This window comes from Cyclopterus lumpus, chromosome 21 (assembly GCF_009769545.1).
Source record: "Cyclopterus lumpus isolate fCycLum1 chromosome 21, fCycLum1.pri, whole genome shotgun sequence".
NCBI classification, from domain to species: Eukaryota; Metazoa; Chordata; class Actinopteri; order Perciformes; family Cyclopteridae; genus Cyclopterus; species Cyclopterus lumpus.
Genome location: NC_046986.1, coordinates 122,501 through 138,279, shown reverse-complemented (window position 1 = coordinate 138,279; position 15,779 = coordinate 122,501). Strand labels below are relative to the sequence as shown.

General features: G+C 42.4%; 1 protein-coding gene across 1 annotated transcript in view; it reads left to right on the top strand.

Annotated features, from left to right (window-relative positions):
* Nucleotides 1-15,779, top strand: part of zmym2 (zinc finger, MYM-type 2) — a 35,137-nt gene that overhangs the window by 9,842 nt on the left and 9,516 nt on the right. The window contains exons 4-19 of the mRNA XM_034561202.1: nt 323-477; nt 1,206-1,354; nt 3,200-3,362; nt 5,076-5,288; nt 6,889-7,039; nt 7,303-7,418; nt 7,767-7,898; nt 8,744-8,894; nt 8,980-9,152; nt 9,233-9,398; nt 9,631-9,659; nt 10,055-10,196; nt 10,451-10,572; nt 10,682-10,832; nt 14,974-15,173; nt 15,309-15,378. Of these exons, the coding sequence (XP_034417093.1) occupies nt 323-477; nt 1,206-1,354; nt 3,200-3,362; nt 5,076-5,288; nt 6,889-7,039; nt 7,303-7,418; nt 7,767-7,898; nt 8,744-8,894; nt 8,980-9,152; nt 9,233-9,398; nt 9,631-9,659; nt 10,055-10,196; nt 10,451-10,572; nt 10,682-10,832; nt 14,974-15,173; nt 15,309-15,378 (2,283 nt within the window). The remainder of the gene's footprint in view (nt 1-322; nt 478-1,205; nt 1,355-3,199; nt 3,363-5,075; nt 5,289-6,888; nt 7,040-7,302; nt 7,419-7,766; nt 7,899-8,743; nt 8,895-8,979; nt 9,153-9,232; nt 9,399-9,630; nt 9,660-10,054; nt 10,197-10,450; nt 10,573-10,681; nt 10,833-14,973; nt 15,174-15,308; nt 15,379-15,779) is intronic.

The following is a 15,779-nucleotide window of genomic DNA, read 5'->3' as shown; positions in this document are numbered from 1 at the left end:
TACACTGAGGTCCATAGAGGACCAGGACTACACTGGGGTCATATAGAGGACCAGGACTACACTGAGGTCCATAGAGGACCAGGACTACACTGGTTCAGGACCAGTACAACGTGCTTTGTGCTCAGGGTTGTCCACATACTTGTGATATATAAGATATGACACAAAGTGTTAAATAACGGCACCAAGAGAGTCGTTGCTTACTTCTTAATTGATCCTCCGGTATTGATGATCCTTCATCAATATTTGTCCTAGAAATGTAAATGTCAGTATTAATTTACATTCTCAAAAACACCAAGATGTCTGACTCTTTCTTTCCCTCCAGACTCGTGGATCTCCCAGTCGGCTTCAGTCCCCCGCAACCAGAAGCAGACGGGGGTGGACTCTCCGTCGCCGGCCTCCTCCCTCCCCAAACCTCCAGGCCCGTCTTCCTCGTCTACTTCCTCCTCGGGCTCGCAGCCACAGCCCAGGACCGTCAAGGTGATCCACCAACACGTTTCATTTTTATTTTAAAACTTTATAGAGTCAGAGGTTCAATTATTCATGAAACCTTTGGACTTTTCTTTTCTTTATTTTTATTCTACAATTGTGGTATCTCTACTGTGTGTGTGTGTGTGTGTATGTGTGTATATATATATATATGTGTGTGTGTATATATATATATATATATATATATATATATATATATATATATATATATATATATATATATATTACAATCTTGTAGAGATACAAGAATTGTAGAATAATTCATTAATATAAGTAAAAGATACTACCCAAAATACATGTTAATACATTACAAGTACCAAGAAACAATGTAGGTTAAACACACAGGCACAAGTTGTGAATAAAAAACAATAAAATCGAATTAACTTAAGTGACGCCAAGGAGTTTAGTTATCCAATAAGCATCCAATAACTGATCAATGATATTGCCACCCACATGATTAGGAGTGAGTCTGTCAATGCATATGAATTTAAGTGGTGCACGAGGATTCTGCTGCTTTTTCTTTTTTTTATTTACATAGCGGCAGTTTGTGCAATAGAACATTTAGTCGTCTCCTTTTATTTCTCTCACAATCTTTTCTTTTTTTAATTGATTGTGTTTGTTCAATTAATTGAAAGCCAACTGCCGTTTTAAAGGAAGGTGTGCAAAAAGCCTGTTCTTGGCAGCAGGTCCAGTCATCGTGATGTTGGTTTTCCTCCCAGGTGACCTGTGCCAACTGTAAGAAGCCTCTGAAGAAAGGCCAGACGGCCTACCAGCGCAAAGGCTCCACCCACCTGTTCTGCTCCACCACCTGCCTCTCCGCCTTCTCACACAAACCCGCCCCCAAGAAGAGCTGCACCATGTGCAAGAAGTGAGTCAGTCATCTGGAATACGTACGGTTCGATTCAGGGAAAAGAAGTGTTGTTGTGGTTTTTAATTGTGTGTTGGTTGTCTTTCTCTATTAATTATTGACTTTGAACTCGTATCTTTCTAATCACAATATTTAATCGGTAACTTCTGTGTTTTTCAACCTGGACCCTATTTAATTAAAGATTACAACAGAAGAAAAACAATGGAAAGTATATGAACAATAGAATAACAATCTATGCTTCATGTGTTAAAGCTGCATTCTCTCTCCTGACCACCAGGGGGCGACTCCTCTGGTTGTATAGAAGTCTATGCTTCATGTGTTAAAGCTGCATTCTCTCTCCTGACCACCAGGGGGCGACTCCTCTGGTTGTATAGAAGTCTATGCTTCATGTGTTAAAGCTGCATTCTCTCTCCTGACCACCAGGGGGCGACTCCTCTGGTTGTATAGAAGTCTATGCTTCATGTGTTGAAGCTGCATTCTCTCTCCTGACCACCAGGGGGCGACTCCTCTGGTTGTATAGAAGTCTATGCTTCATGTCTTAAAGCTGCATTCTCTCTCCTGACCACCAGGGGGCGACTCCTCTGGTTGTATAGAAGTCTATGCTTCATGTGTTAAAGCTGCATTCTCTCTCCTGACCACCAGGGGGCGACTCCTCTGGTTGTATAGAAGTCTATGCTTCATGTGTTAAAGCTGCATTCTCTCTCCTGACCACCAGGGGGCGACTCCTCTGGTTGTATAGAAGTCTATGCTTCATGTGTTAAAGCTGCATTCTCTCTCCTGACCACCAGGGGGCGACTCCTCTGGTTGTATAGAAGTCTATGCTTCATGTCTTAAAGCTGCATTCTCTCTCCTGACCACCAGGGGGCGACTCCTCTGGTTGTATAGAAGTCAATGCTTCATGTGTTAAAGCTGCATTCTCTCTCCTGACCACCAGGGGGCGACTCCTCTGGTTGTATAGAAGTCTATGCTTCATGTGTTAAAGCTGTATTCTCTCTACTGACCACCAGGGGGCGACTCCTCTGGTTGTATAGAAGTCTATGCTTCATGTCTTAAAGCTGCATTCTCTCTCCTGACCACCAGGGGGCGACTCCTCTGGTTGTATAGAAGTCTATGCTTCATGTGTTAAAGCTGCATTCTCTCTCCTGACCACCAGGGGGCGACTCCTCTGGTTGTATAGAAGTCTATATAAATGACTCTACTTCTCTTGATGTATTCCCTCAGTAAACATTGTAAACATTAGTTTTTGGTCTCAATCTCTAGTTTCAAGTCTTCTTCAATACAGAATGATGTTCATTTAGTAAATTATGGTCATTTAGAGTCAAACAGACCATAAAGCAGGGGACGCTTTAGGGGCGGGGCTACAAGGTGATTGACAGCTCGACACCAGAGACGTGTCTCTACGTCCCGCCTCCTCAGTCCAGATGTGGTCACTTCCTGTTCACTGGTTGAGAACAAAACAAGATGGCGACGGCCATAACACTGAACTCAAATGGGTCCAGTATTGAAGAAGAACGCTGCAGACACCAGCAGCTATAACAGCTGCAATGTAACTCCCCACCTTCAATGTATTTCCAATCCAAATAAATGAATGCATTTTTTGTTAAAGCTCAGATTGTTATTCTAGGTGTCCTTCAACATTATGAAAGAACCCGACAGCAACCCGTTTAGCGGCTGACGTCAATACTGGACTTCTTTATTTGTGTTATTGTCCCAATGAGTGACAAACACATCGGTTCCCTCCTATTTGAGTACCTATAAAATGTATTATTAATTAATATAAGGACGGATGTTGTTTTTTTGACCACATTTTGTTAACGTAGATTTGAACGCGTCTTTTTTTTCCAGGGACATCACGAACATGAAGGGCACCATCGTGGCCCAGGTGGACTCCAGTGAGTCCTTCCAGGAGTTCTGCAGCACCGGCTGCCTCGGCGCCTACGAGAACAAGCAGAACCCGCCCAAATCGGGGCTGAAGACCAAATGCACCGTCTGCGGCAAGCTCACAGAGGTCAGTCCGCCCGATAGACTCCTCCCTCTTTGTCCGTGTACCTGTCAGTCAGGGGGTTCAACGGTAAGGCGAGCAGCAGCTGTTCGGATCGGTTAGCGAGACACGCGGCGGGTTTCACCGTCTCCATTATTTACATCCTTTCTTGGATGTTTGTTTATTTATTTACATCCTCTTGTCTCTGAATCCTTGAGCAGTTTCGATTTTTACTGCGATATAAACGTTCTGCAGCCCGATGGAAACAACACATCATGGAGAAAGTAGATGAGTAGTTTTGTGCAAAATGACAGTTATTATGGCCATAAATCATTAAAAAAAATTGTATAATTTCTTTGTTATATTTAAACCATATTGGAAAACAATGGAATATATATATATATATATATATATACACACACAACATTGTGTTAAATAAATAAAGCGACCTGCAGTCACATGACTGTCCTTCATGGCTTCCTGGTTGTGTTGAGTCACGCAGAATTTTATGTTTTTTTTAACTGCTTTTAAATTTATATAAGCAAAAGGTTTTTTTGAGCGAGATTTTAAAATGTTTTTGATGAAATACATTTTAATCAACACTGATATTTTCAATGACGTCGTAAAATGAAAATCTGACGATAATGACTGTTTTGTTTTAACAGATGTCTAGTTTTGCCAATTGTTTATAGAAAGCATGCTTTTCAATTCAGAAAGTGAACGAACGATCTCTTGCCTCCATTTCATTCCATCTGTCTCCCTTTTATCATCTTCCTCCTTTACTTTGATTCAATATTCTCCTCTTCCTCCTCTGCCATCACTGCTCTCTCCTTTCTTGTCTTCTCTGTTGTCCATTTTTATTTTATTTTTCCACTTCACCGTTGACAGCTCCCTCGCCACGTCGCGTGCGTTAGTTGGTCGTCCTCGATGCAGAAAGCGTTCAGTCGGCTCACATGTTCAGTATTATTATCCGTGTGGTTGTTCTGCTGCACTACTTGTGACATCTTCAAATCTTTTGCATTATTTCGGTCTTCCTCCTTAATTTCATTTGCATACAAAAGCAGCATGTCATTTCTTAGAGATTGAGATTTTAATAATTTAGGTTTTTAGTTGCAGTCGTGGCTTCTTGTTCATTTGGGGTGGAACTGGCAGATGTGTCCCCCAGTGATTGATGTTCCTGAGTGAGCCAAACACACTGAAGTAGAAGCCTCTGTTTGGTTCTACCAAGCTTGAACTCTAATATTAAAGTTGTGATGCTTTGTAGTTTGTATGAGGTTCTTCGCCACAGTAGATGGAGCAAAGTGTTTAGACTCCTAAAAGAATCTTACTCTATATTTAGAATATCATCACCTCTTGACCTTTCTGAAGAAGCTGTTTTCTCTGATCTCCTCAAACACACCAGACTCCTTCATAAACCAGTGTTTAACCTCTCAGGAGCTGCTGGTCTCCTGCTGCCTCCATGAGTTAGTGTGTTGTTGGTTTGGATTCACCAAAGTAACTTCATAAGTTCTGAGACCTCAAATCACTATTTGGCTTTGAAGAGCGCTCAATAAGTCCAGCATCAGAAAGGTAAAGCTATTCACAATATGATAGTCACTGAAGTCCAAATAGCACCTTTGCTCCATCTGCTGCAGTAAAACTCGTACAAACGCATTTAAAAGCCATCAAAGTGATGCATAATAAGGTTATTAAAAAGAGAACTGAATGAAGTTCTTGCTGCGTTTCTCTCTCCGTCTACAGATCCGCCACGAGGTTAGCTTTAAGACCGTGACCCATAAGATCTGCAGCGACACGTGTTTCAACGTTTACCGCCGGGCCAACGGCTTGATCATGAACTGCTGCGAGCAGTGTGGCGACTACCTGCCCAGCCGAGCCTCGGCCAACCACTTCCTGCTGGTGGACGGCCAACAGAAACGCTTCTGCTGCCAGAACTGCATCAGGGAGTACAAGCAGGTACTGTGGGCCTAAGACACGCCGACAGGAGCCCGTGTGGTCGATTCCTTAAGTTCATTCCAACCGTATCATTTAAAGGACCCCAAGTTGCTGTTATTATTCATTACGCCGTGGCGAACCCTCCTCCTCCTCCTCCTCCTCCTCCTCACAGCAATTGGAAATGTAAATGCGGTAGAAACAGTTGTGTTCACTGGTTGCAGAAATATATAAACATAGCGATGGCTGTAATCCAAGATGGCGACTCAAGGCTTTCCAAAACAACGGTCACAATGTACACGGTCTCTGGTACAGCCGCCTCCTGCGCTATAAAACCTTCATGTACAAACTCGCTCGGTTAAATAATGGAAGTGTTTGGAGGATCTGAGGCTGGTGGACAGATGTGTTCTGCCTCCATTTGAGCATCTAAATTTATATATATATATATATTCCAGTTCCCGAAGACGAATTATAAATGCTCGTTATTAAAATAAGTTCATTATTTACAGTGCACCAAAAGAAAACCTCCGGTATCTAGAAATGGGTCCAGGTCTCCAGCCTGAGCTGAAGATGTTTTTTATCCAGTAATAAAGTTTATTTTCACTCTTGTAGTAAAAGGAGGACAAAGACTAGAATCAGCAATGGAATCACAAAACAAACACACCGATTATGGGATGCTGCTCATGTGAGATGTCGTCACGGTTTACTCCACAAAGGTCTGAATTAAAACGTTCTCTTCAAGCTCTGCAGCACGGAGCGACGTATCTTCATTACATTTTAAGTGTCGGGCTTCGGTTTTGTAGCTTTATGGTTTCTTCTTTCCTTTTTTCTTCCTCCTTCGTTCTTCCCCTCCTCCATTACTCCTTGACATATTTCAATCTGATCTGCTGTCAAAGAATGACCAAAATGACGTTGTCTTGTTTCATAGACCAGTTCTGATGAAGGATGGCGGCCAGCTGAAAGCTCTTTTGAATACTTGATAATACATTTCAGCTTGTGTTTCACCAGTTAAATGCTTTTATTGTGAAGCTGCAGCAGCAGAATATGCCATTGGCATTATAACCCGTTGCAGAATAAGTCATCAAGCCATAAATCATACAAAAATTAATAAGTGCAAGTTGAATTCTGTGTTACCAATGTTAGAAAACAACATATCTATATTGAACATTTTTACAGCCTCTCCGCTCCTCTTTGTGTTCAGCAGCGTGAAGTTCAGTCAAAGATTCTGATTTATTGTCACATGACTGTTGGTTTTACATTAATCAATCACGGCTTCATAGTTTCACTGAAGAGCTCAGAATTTAATGTTTTTTACAGAATCTGATTAATGCAGATTTTAAATAAGTTTTTGGTGAAATGTCACTTTTAAGCTTCGTTTTGGCTGTTTTATTTCTGAGGAACAGTTTGTCACACATGATGCGTTCAAGGACCGTCAAAGATGAAAACCTGACTAAGTTTAAAGTCGTGATAAACGTATCAGACTATAACAAATAAAATCTTCATTTTGGTTTTTGGGGTTCAGAGCGTTTTAAACTTAAATATTCTAAATGTGTTTTAGTCTTTGACATTAATAACTTCGATAAATGACGCTCTGAGGTGTGTGTGATGTGTCATCTCCTCTCAGGCTCACAGTAAACTGGCGACCTGCCTGACTTGCAAAACGCTGATCAAGACCGGCGAGGTTCTGCACAGCCTGGGTGCGGCCGGCACCATGGGCTCGTACTGCGCCGTCACCTGCATGAACAAGGGCAAGCTGGCGTCCACCTCCTTCATCAGTGAGTCACACTGTGCATTACAATACTACATGTTAGACTTTAAGTCATTCATAGTGGTTCCTCTTCAGAAACACACAATTCAAATGGGATTTTATCCTTTTTATATTTCTCAACCAAAATGTACCTTTTCACTATTAACATTTTACCTCATTCTTTCGACCACAATAGCACCTTCTTTAGAAAGTTCTCCACAGCTCCCAAATGTTCAGCAGAAACATGACGGAGCATTTATTGTGGTAAATTCAGCCTAAAATGTATTTCAGACACGGAGCCGTCGTGTCACTTCTGTAAGAGGAACTCGTTACCGCAGTACCAGGCCACGCTGCCAGAGGGAAACATCCTGAACTTCTGCAGCTCACCGTGTGTTGCCAAGTTCCAGGTGGGGACTCTTTTTACGTTTCTAAAACACTTTACTGTGGAAATGAAGTGTGCACGCTGGAGGACATTCACAAGCATTAAACCCAAGTTCACAGTTCTGATCTAAACCAGATTCTAGTTTGAGCACCGTGCCGCTGTTATAAATTGACGTATTGACAAGAAAAGACTTTGTCATTGTTTACGAGAAGAGCTTGTGTGCGTAGAAATATTTAGCGAGTGGAGTGTAAATTAGCTCGGTTAGCTGCCTCTAAGTACAGCCAGGTGCATTATGGGAGCCCGTTGGACACGCCAGCTGCTCGTCATCACACGTTTTTAATTTACTCTGGTGTTTCTTTTTCTTTTTTTACAGAACGCTGCTCTTCAAACGACCACCAACGGACAGACGGCGCTCTCCACGACAGCCAACGCCACCGCCGTCCAGCTGAAGTGTAACTATTGCCGAGGAGCGTTCAGCCTGAAGCCCGAGACTCTTGAGTGGGAGGTGAGGCCGTCCTGTGTTCATCTCTTCAGTCCCTTTTATAAATACACAATCTTGTTGAGGATATTAATTATTAAAGAACACACACGTACAGAACAACGAGCGCCGCTACCTCGGTCCAAAATGTATTGAATAAAAAAAACATGTTTTTATAACATATTAATTAAAACCTCAATAGCAGCTTCGAATTAAAAAAGTGGACCCTGAAGAGCCTGTGTGTCTTCATTATGATTTAAACCCCAGAACGAGTTCAGTGCAAGGGTTCGCTACAAAAGCTCGATGTTCTCTACAACTCAAATGCTCCCTTCAGAACACACCACTGCACTCTATATTCATCACTAAACTGGCCTTTAAATTCACTGGTTGCTGTTAATCTATACAACTCTCCTTGGTTTATCTCCACCCTACCGGTGTCAGCTGCTGCACATCTCATCCCCTTACAACACTCGCTCTGATAACCGTATTTTGTTGGATGTCCCTATAAGAGTTTCTCTGCACTTGGTTTGTCTTCGTTTAATGTTGCCGCAGCTACAACCTGGAATGAACTACAGAAAAACAACTTCACTCCTACGTCTGCAAGTCGGCCTTTAAAGCCAAGATCACGGGCTTGCTGAAGAAGAATGCAGCTGTTTCTCAGGCTGTTAGCATGTTGCTTTCTCCACTCCGTGGCACTTTTTAACCCTGTTATTTATTTATTTATTTATTTCCCTCTCCTTTCCCTCAAGAGGTTTTCGCCTCTTGTCAGGCCACAGTTGAAAATAAGAATGTGTTCTTAATCTGTTTGGCCTGGCTAAATAAAGGTTAAATAAAAAATAAAAGTGCAGTGATCCAAATGTGTCCGTCTTCAGGACAAAGTGTACCAGTTCTGCAGCAAGACGTGCTGCGAGGACTACAAGAAGCTGCACTGCATCGTGACGTTCTGCGAGTACTGCCAGGAGGAGAAGACGCTGCACGAGATGGTCAAGTTCTCCGGAGTCAAGAGGCCTTTCTGCAGTGAAGGTATTGATCTCTAGAACTCAGCTTTCTCACGTCCAGTTGAGCCATTTCTATTTTATTCCTGATCTATTTTGTTTTCTCCTACCAGGCTGTAAGCTGTTATTCAAGCAGGACTTCATTAGGCGCTTGGGTCTGAAGTGCGTCAGCTGCAACCACTGCAACCAGCTGTGTAAGAGAGGTCTGACCCGGCAGCTCGGCGGCATGACGCGGGACTTCTGCAGCGAGGCCTGCGCCAAGAAGTTCAACGACTGGTACTTCAAGGTCCGCTCGCCCTCCTCCGCTGAAACAACACAGGTGTTCAATGTTGCTGTTGTGAAAACGTTCCTCTCATTGGCCTCTAGGCGCTGAGGTGCGACTGCTGCAAGGTTCAGGGGAACCTGACAGAGTCGGTGATGTGGAGAGCGGAGATGAAGCACTTCTGTGACCAGGAGTGTCTGCTGAAGTTCTACTGCCAGCAGAACGAGCCCATCATGGTCACGCAGAAGGGCCCCGAGAACTCCACCCTGGGTACTGTGTGTCTGTCAATTCACCTTTCAAGTTGTTGTTTGTTCATGCAAAAATATGGAGATTTCCTGCTTTTCTCTGATTTATATAATATTAATATGCATATCTTTATACATTATTATATTTTGAGAAAGTGGGATTTTCTGCCGTTTGATTGACCCAACTATTTAATTAATAAAACTAGAAAATGATCCGGACTAATGGCTAATAATAAATGAGGATTCCTCTTTTACAGGGTATGAAATGCAAGGGGCCAAACTCGGGGTAAGTAAGAATTTAGAAAAGCTCTCAGTTTCTTTGATCTCTATAAACGGATCAAATATGTAAGATTTTGATATCGAATGCGTTTCTGTTTGTAGTCCAAATGTACCGTGAAGAATATAGAAGACAACGAGTGTAACCAACAAAACACCTTAAACCAAGCTCCACTATTAATTAACTGTAATATTGTGTATCATATTCACTACTTTATTGTCCCCGTAAAGAAAGAAGTATTAAAAAGCATAAAGAAAAGTGTAATATCCACTGAACAATTTCATTTTTAAGACTGCCGGTGTCTATAAAACAGTAATGTCAATAGAGTTTTTATCATAGTTCCGGAGCTTTTATTGTGGAGGAAACCGTTTAACGCCGTCCCTCTGGTCTCTGCCACGCTGCAGCTGGTGAGCCAGGGCACGGTGGCGTACGCCGCCGGGGGTTTGATGAGGGACGTCAAGAACAAGGCCGTGCTCTGCAAGCCGCTGACGCTGACCAAGGCCACGTACTGCAAGCCTCACATGCAGAGCAAACTCCTGCAGACAGGTAAAGCATGCATCATACAAACAATGAATTATGGGGGTTTTCTATATGTTCACACGCTGAATTATTTAGTTTGCATGAGTTTCAATAGCGAGGAAGCTTCACTTGAGCTCGACAACAGTTGTTTGCATCCGCTCGCTCTTCAAAACCATCACGTCATGACCCATTAATGCACACTGATTTGCGTTTTTTATTTTTATATATACATATATATATATATATAAAATGTTCCGGTTTCGTCATATCTGTGTCCACAGATGTAGACGATGGTGTGAAGAGGGAGTATATTCCTGTACCCATACCCGTGCCTGTCTTCATCCCCATGCCCATGAATATGTACGCTCAGATCACTCCCAGTCTGGTCTCTCTGCCTGTTCCGGTAAGATAATTCTTGCTCCGAGGAGGAGACTTGTTTTATAACAGCCTGTATAGTTAATGCCAGGACTGCTAAAGAAATGGCAAACACCAAAGCTCCGTGTCCCGCCCAGATTCCGGTCCCCGTGTTCCTGCCCACCACCCTGCAGGGGGCGGAGCGGATCCTCCAGACCATCAAGGAGCTGAAGAACGATGTGCCCTCCGACCCTGTGGAGGCCGACCTGCTCTCCCTGGCTGAGATGATCGCGGAGGACCAGAAGCCAGGTATGAGGGTCTGCAGTGAGACGCCAGATGATCTCGATGCATATTTTCTTGTGAATGTTGGCTGCAAACTATGTTTTCATACTCGGACTGAAGCGGTTCCCATCAGTAAAAGTCAAAATACACACGAGTCAACTTGGGAGTCTTTAAGTTAGAGAGCTGCACGTCTTATTGCCACCACAGTTATTCATCACGATGATAAACGGCTTTTCCTTCCACGTCGCGCTACATTCCTAATAGTGTACACATCTTTGCATCAAAATGAAACCTCCACGTCGGGGTGCTGGCTGGACGACGGCTCACGCAGCCGAGAATGTCTGCGACCGTCGGAGTAAGCGTCTGTGAGTTAGCTGTTTTTCCCTGTATGGAGCGATGCTGGAAATTATACTTTGCAAACAGTCCATCACTTGCTGTATCCACCGTATGGCACAAGACAACATGCATCAACATAATACATTTGAAGTGGATCTGATAAATTCCCTTCATCAGGAGTTCTGTAACATATAGTGGCATGAAATACACAAAAATTAATGGAAAAATCACACCAAATTCAAAATGGTTGACTTTTACTACAGTTTAGAGCATGGTCCCAAGAGAGTTATTTGTAACTTAAAATGTGTTACATGAGCCTCCCAAATGTTGTATTTCTATGTCAAACCTACTGCGAGAGCTGCTTTGTAGAAATTTGTCCACGGTTTGTTGCCATTTTGTAGGGGGCGCTATCGAGCCGAATTGCCATTTTGAAGGATTAAAATCATATCACACAACTACATTAGGACAGTTAATGTGTGTGTGAAGTTTGGATGTGTTTTGAGCAATTCTAGCCACCAAAAACAACTTTGTCTTTATGGCAAAGAATGCGTCGCCACGGCAACAGCCTTTCACGAAAGTTTTAATTACTAAGGTTTTTAGGTTGTACTAACCAAATTTGAAGTCTATCCGATGATTTACCAGGGAGGAGACTTAAGGCATGAGGAAATTAACAGAAAAATCACACACAAATCAAAATGACCGACTTGGTTCTTAACCTTTTTGACCTCGGGGGCCCGTTCAAATATTAACACTGCTTGTATTCTATAACTAAATAAAATCCACTTACAGTTTAACAAGCAAAAACCTGATACAGTGATCATCACAAGGACATTTATTTATTATCCGTATGTAAACCTAACAATTCAAGGAACAAATAAAGTTAATTCAATAATAAATTTAAAGGCTCAAGTTAGGCTGAACACAAAAATAACTAATAATTTTACTACAGAAATAAACTGCGAAAATGGAAATTTGATAAATAAATAATATGTAGTAATAAAATAAATACATTCAAAATAATGTTCTAATTAAATAAACTGTATATATATACATTTGAAATAAAGTGGAAATGAAAATAGCCTCATAATCTTCAAATTAATTGATATGACTAATGCTTCATATTTATATTTTGGCATCACAGAACCAGCAGTTGGTCTTCGAATTGTGACAAATGAACAATAACAGTCACAATGACAGATTTTAAATGCTTCTATTGTTTAACAATGTGATCCCAAAGACATGTATTTATTATCTGTATGTAAACAAGACAAGTCAGTCTTCTTCTGCTTATTGGAGCTTGTTATGCTGCGTTCATTCGCACCTAAGAGGGGGCGTGGCTTATCTCGATGGCTTTACTCCGTGGAAACATCATTTCCGCCATCCACCACGGACGAAATAACCACTAGTTCTGCTTTAAACTTGCTGTGGACATCCCATAAACGTCGTAACATCTAACGCCCTGGTGTCTGGGTTCATAACATCATCCCTAGGCTCACAGAGCTCGGTGACTTTCACCGACTCCGTCTCGATACCTTCCACTTCCAGAGCGACTAGAGCAGCAGCAACCAGGGGGCGGAGCTTCTCAACGCAGCATTAAACAACTGAATTTGTGGCCCGCGGGTGCAAATTGCATTCCTTTTTGCGTCCCTCTAGGTGGCGCTCGCGGCCCAGTTGGTTAAGAATCACTGGTTTAGGCATGGTACCAAGAGACTTTATTAGGGTCCAAGTGACTGACCCTATTGAAATTGCTAGGGGTATTATTATTAATATTATTCCGCTTTTTATTTTAGAACATTGGGCACATATTGGGGGTACTTGCCGGATCCCAAAAGTTACAAAATTTGGCAAGCTTGTCAGGCTTGGTGAAAGTAGACCTATGATATAGACGTCAAATTTTGGTTTAAAAAACAAGCCTACTGGCGAAAGAAAATCAGCGTTATGTGACAAACGGTAAAACATCTGACCGGTGGGCCTGCGTTCTCGGCGAGCGGGTCGGCGTCCCGACTGGCACGAATGAGCGAGGACCCGGTCATCGCTACTCGCAGCTTTCATTTTCAGTTTGTGTTACATATGCCTACCAAGTTTCATACATGTAGGTCAAACGTAGCGCTGGGGCTGCTTAAATTATTATAGTATAATAGCTAATCTGGTGAGGATAGGCCAAGTGATCTGGAAGTTGTGTCTTTACATATTAAGCCACACCCCTTAATTCAATTCAGTTTATTTTATATAGCTCAATATCACAAATTCCCCTCAGAGGGCTTTACAATCTGTACACATACGACATCCCTGACCTTTGACCTCACATCTGATCAGGAAAATCTTCCAAGAAATAGAAAAAACCCTTTCAGGGTAAAAAAGGGAAACCTTCAGGAGAGCAACAGAGGAGGATCCCTCTCCCCGGATGGACAGAAGCAATAGATGTCATGTGACCAGATGAACAGAGTTACATAAACATTCAATGAATATGACAATGTATGGATGGCCCTCCACAATCCATGAAACAGAAGGAGGTAGAGAGGAGGGGGGGCGGGGCATCAGCAGGGCCAATGGGAGGCCGGCTCACCAGCATCAGACACCTCCAGGTCCAATGGACCCTATGAGACGTGAAGTCACAACGACTCCGGGGAGGAAGCAGAGTTAATAAGGTGCAATGGAGAGATGTAAATTCATCCATAAGGAGAGAGAGAAGAGGAGATAGGTGCTCAGTGTATCCTAAAACATCCCCCAGCAGCCTATAAGCCTATAGCAGCATATCAAGGGGCTGGACCAGGGCAAACCTGATTCAGCCCTAACTATAAGCACTATTAAAGAGGAAAGTCTTAAGTCTATTCTTAAATGAGGTGACTGTGTCTGCCTCCAGGACTGAAAGTGGAAGCTGGTTCCATAAAAGAGGAGCTTGATAACTGAAGGCTCTGGCTCCCATCCTACTTTTTAGGACTCTAGGAACCACAAGTAGCCCCGCATTTAGTGAGCAGCTCTCTAGTGGGGCAATATGGTACTACAAGCTCCTTAAGATATGATGGTGCATCACCAATCAAGGCTTTGTAGGTGAGGAGAAGAATTTTAAATGTGATTCTTGATTTTACAGGGAGCCAGTGCAGAGCAGCTAATACAGGAGTCATGTGATCTCTTTTCTTAGTTTTTGTGAGTACACGAGCTGCAGCATTCTGGATCAACTGGAGGGATTTAAGAGACTTATTAGAGCAGCCTGATAATAAGGAGTTGCAGTAATCTAGTCTGGAAGTAACAAACGTGTGAACCAGCTTTTCTGCATCTTTTTGAGACAAGATGTGCCTGATTTTTTAAATGTTACGTAGATGAAAAAATGCAATCCTTGAGATTTGCTTAACGTGGAGTTAAAGGACAAGTCTCGGTCAAAGATAACTAGAGATTCTTTACAGTGGTGTTGGATGCCAGGGCAATGCCATCTACAGAAACCACATCACCAGATAATTGATCTCTGAGGTGTTCAGGGCCAGTAAAATAACTTCAGTTGCAGGTCATCCATGTTTTCATGTCTTTAAGACATGCTTGAATTTTAGCCAGCTGGTTGGTCTCCTTAGAAGTTCATTGGTGCATATCTTCTAAACACAATAATATATCACCAAGCTTTTGATAACTTTGTATGACATTGAACCAATAATGCACCACAGAAAGTTTTGCAAGAATCGGACCCAGCGTTTAGGAGATGGAGAAGAAGAAGTCTTTGAAAAATAAAGTCGTCACTAGGACCCTAATTAAAGCGTGAAAAAACCTTTTGCCCAAATTTACATCAACAGTGTACCGCTTCCACTTTGACGCTAAATTAATTGTGATCTGTGTGTTTTAGATGTGAAGCTGGTGACGGTAAAGACGGAGTGCAGAGTGGAGGAGGTCTCCAGCTGCAGCTCTGAGGAAGAGGAAAAGCAGGCCGCCGAGGAAGAGGAGAAGCAGGCCGCCGAGGAAGAGGAGAAGCAGGCCGCCGAGGAAGAGGAGAAGCAGGCCGCCGAGGAAGAGGAGAAGCAGGCCGCCAAGGAAGAGGAGAGGCAGGCCGCCGAGGAAGAGGAGAAGCAGGAGGAAGAAACGTCAGAGAAAAAGGAGAAGAAGCAGGAGGAAGGGGAGGAGGAAGAGATGCCAAAGGAGGAGGAGAAGCAGGAGAAAGGGAACGAGGAAGAGAAGCAGCAGCAGCAGCAGGAGGAGGAAGAGGAGGAGAAGTACGAGCCCGAGCTGGACCTGGAGGCCGACTTCCCTCAAGGTAAAACACCTCCTGCACACCGGTGAGGTCGCGTCATTCAGAAATAACAATAATAGTTCTACAGTAATGAAAATATTCATATTTTAAAAACAAACTTAAAAAGAACATTTAGTCAGTCTGGCTTTTGTTTTATAGTTGTATCGTTCTAATTATTGCTCATTATGAAGTCTGGTTTTATACAGTGTCTTATCTGTACGTTTTTTTATTCATCACCAGTAATAAAAAAGCTAACATAAAATGAATGATTTAAAAACTAAGGCCATTAAAATGTATATTAAAATCTACGATTAAAACTTTAAAAAGGCCAACAAATAATCTGTTTAAAACTTCAAACTAAGGCTATAACAAAATAGTTTAAAATTCTATGATTAAAACATAAAAAGATATGATTAAAACTTTTA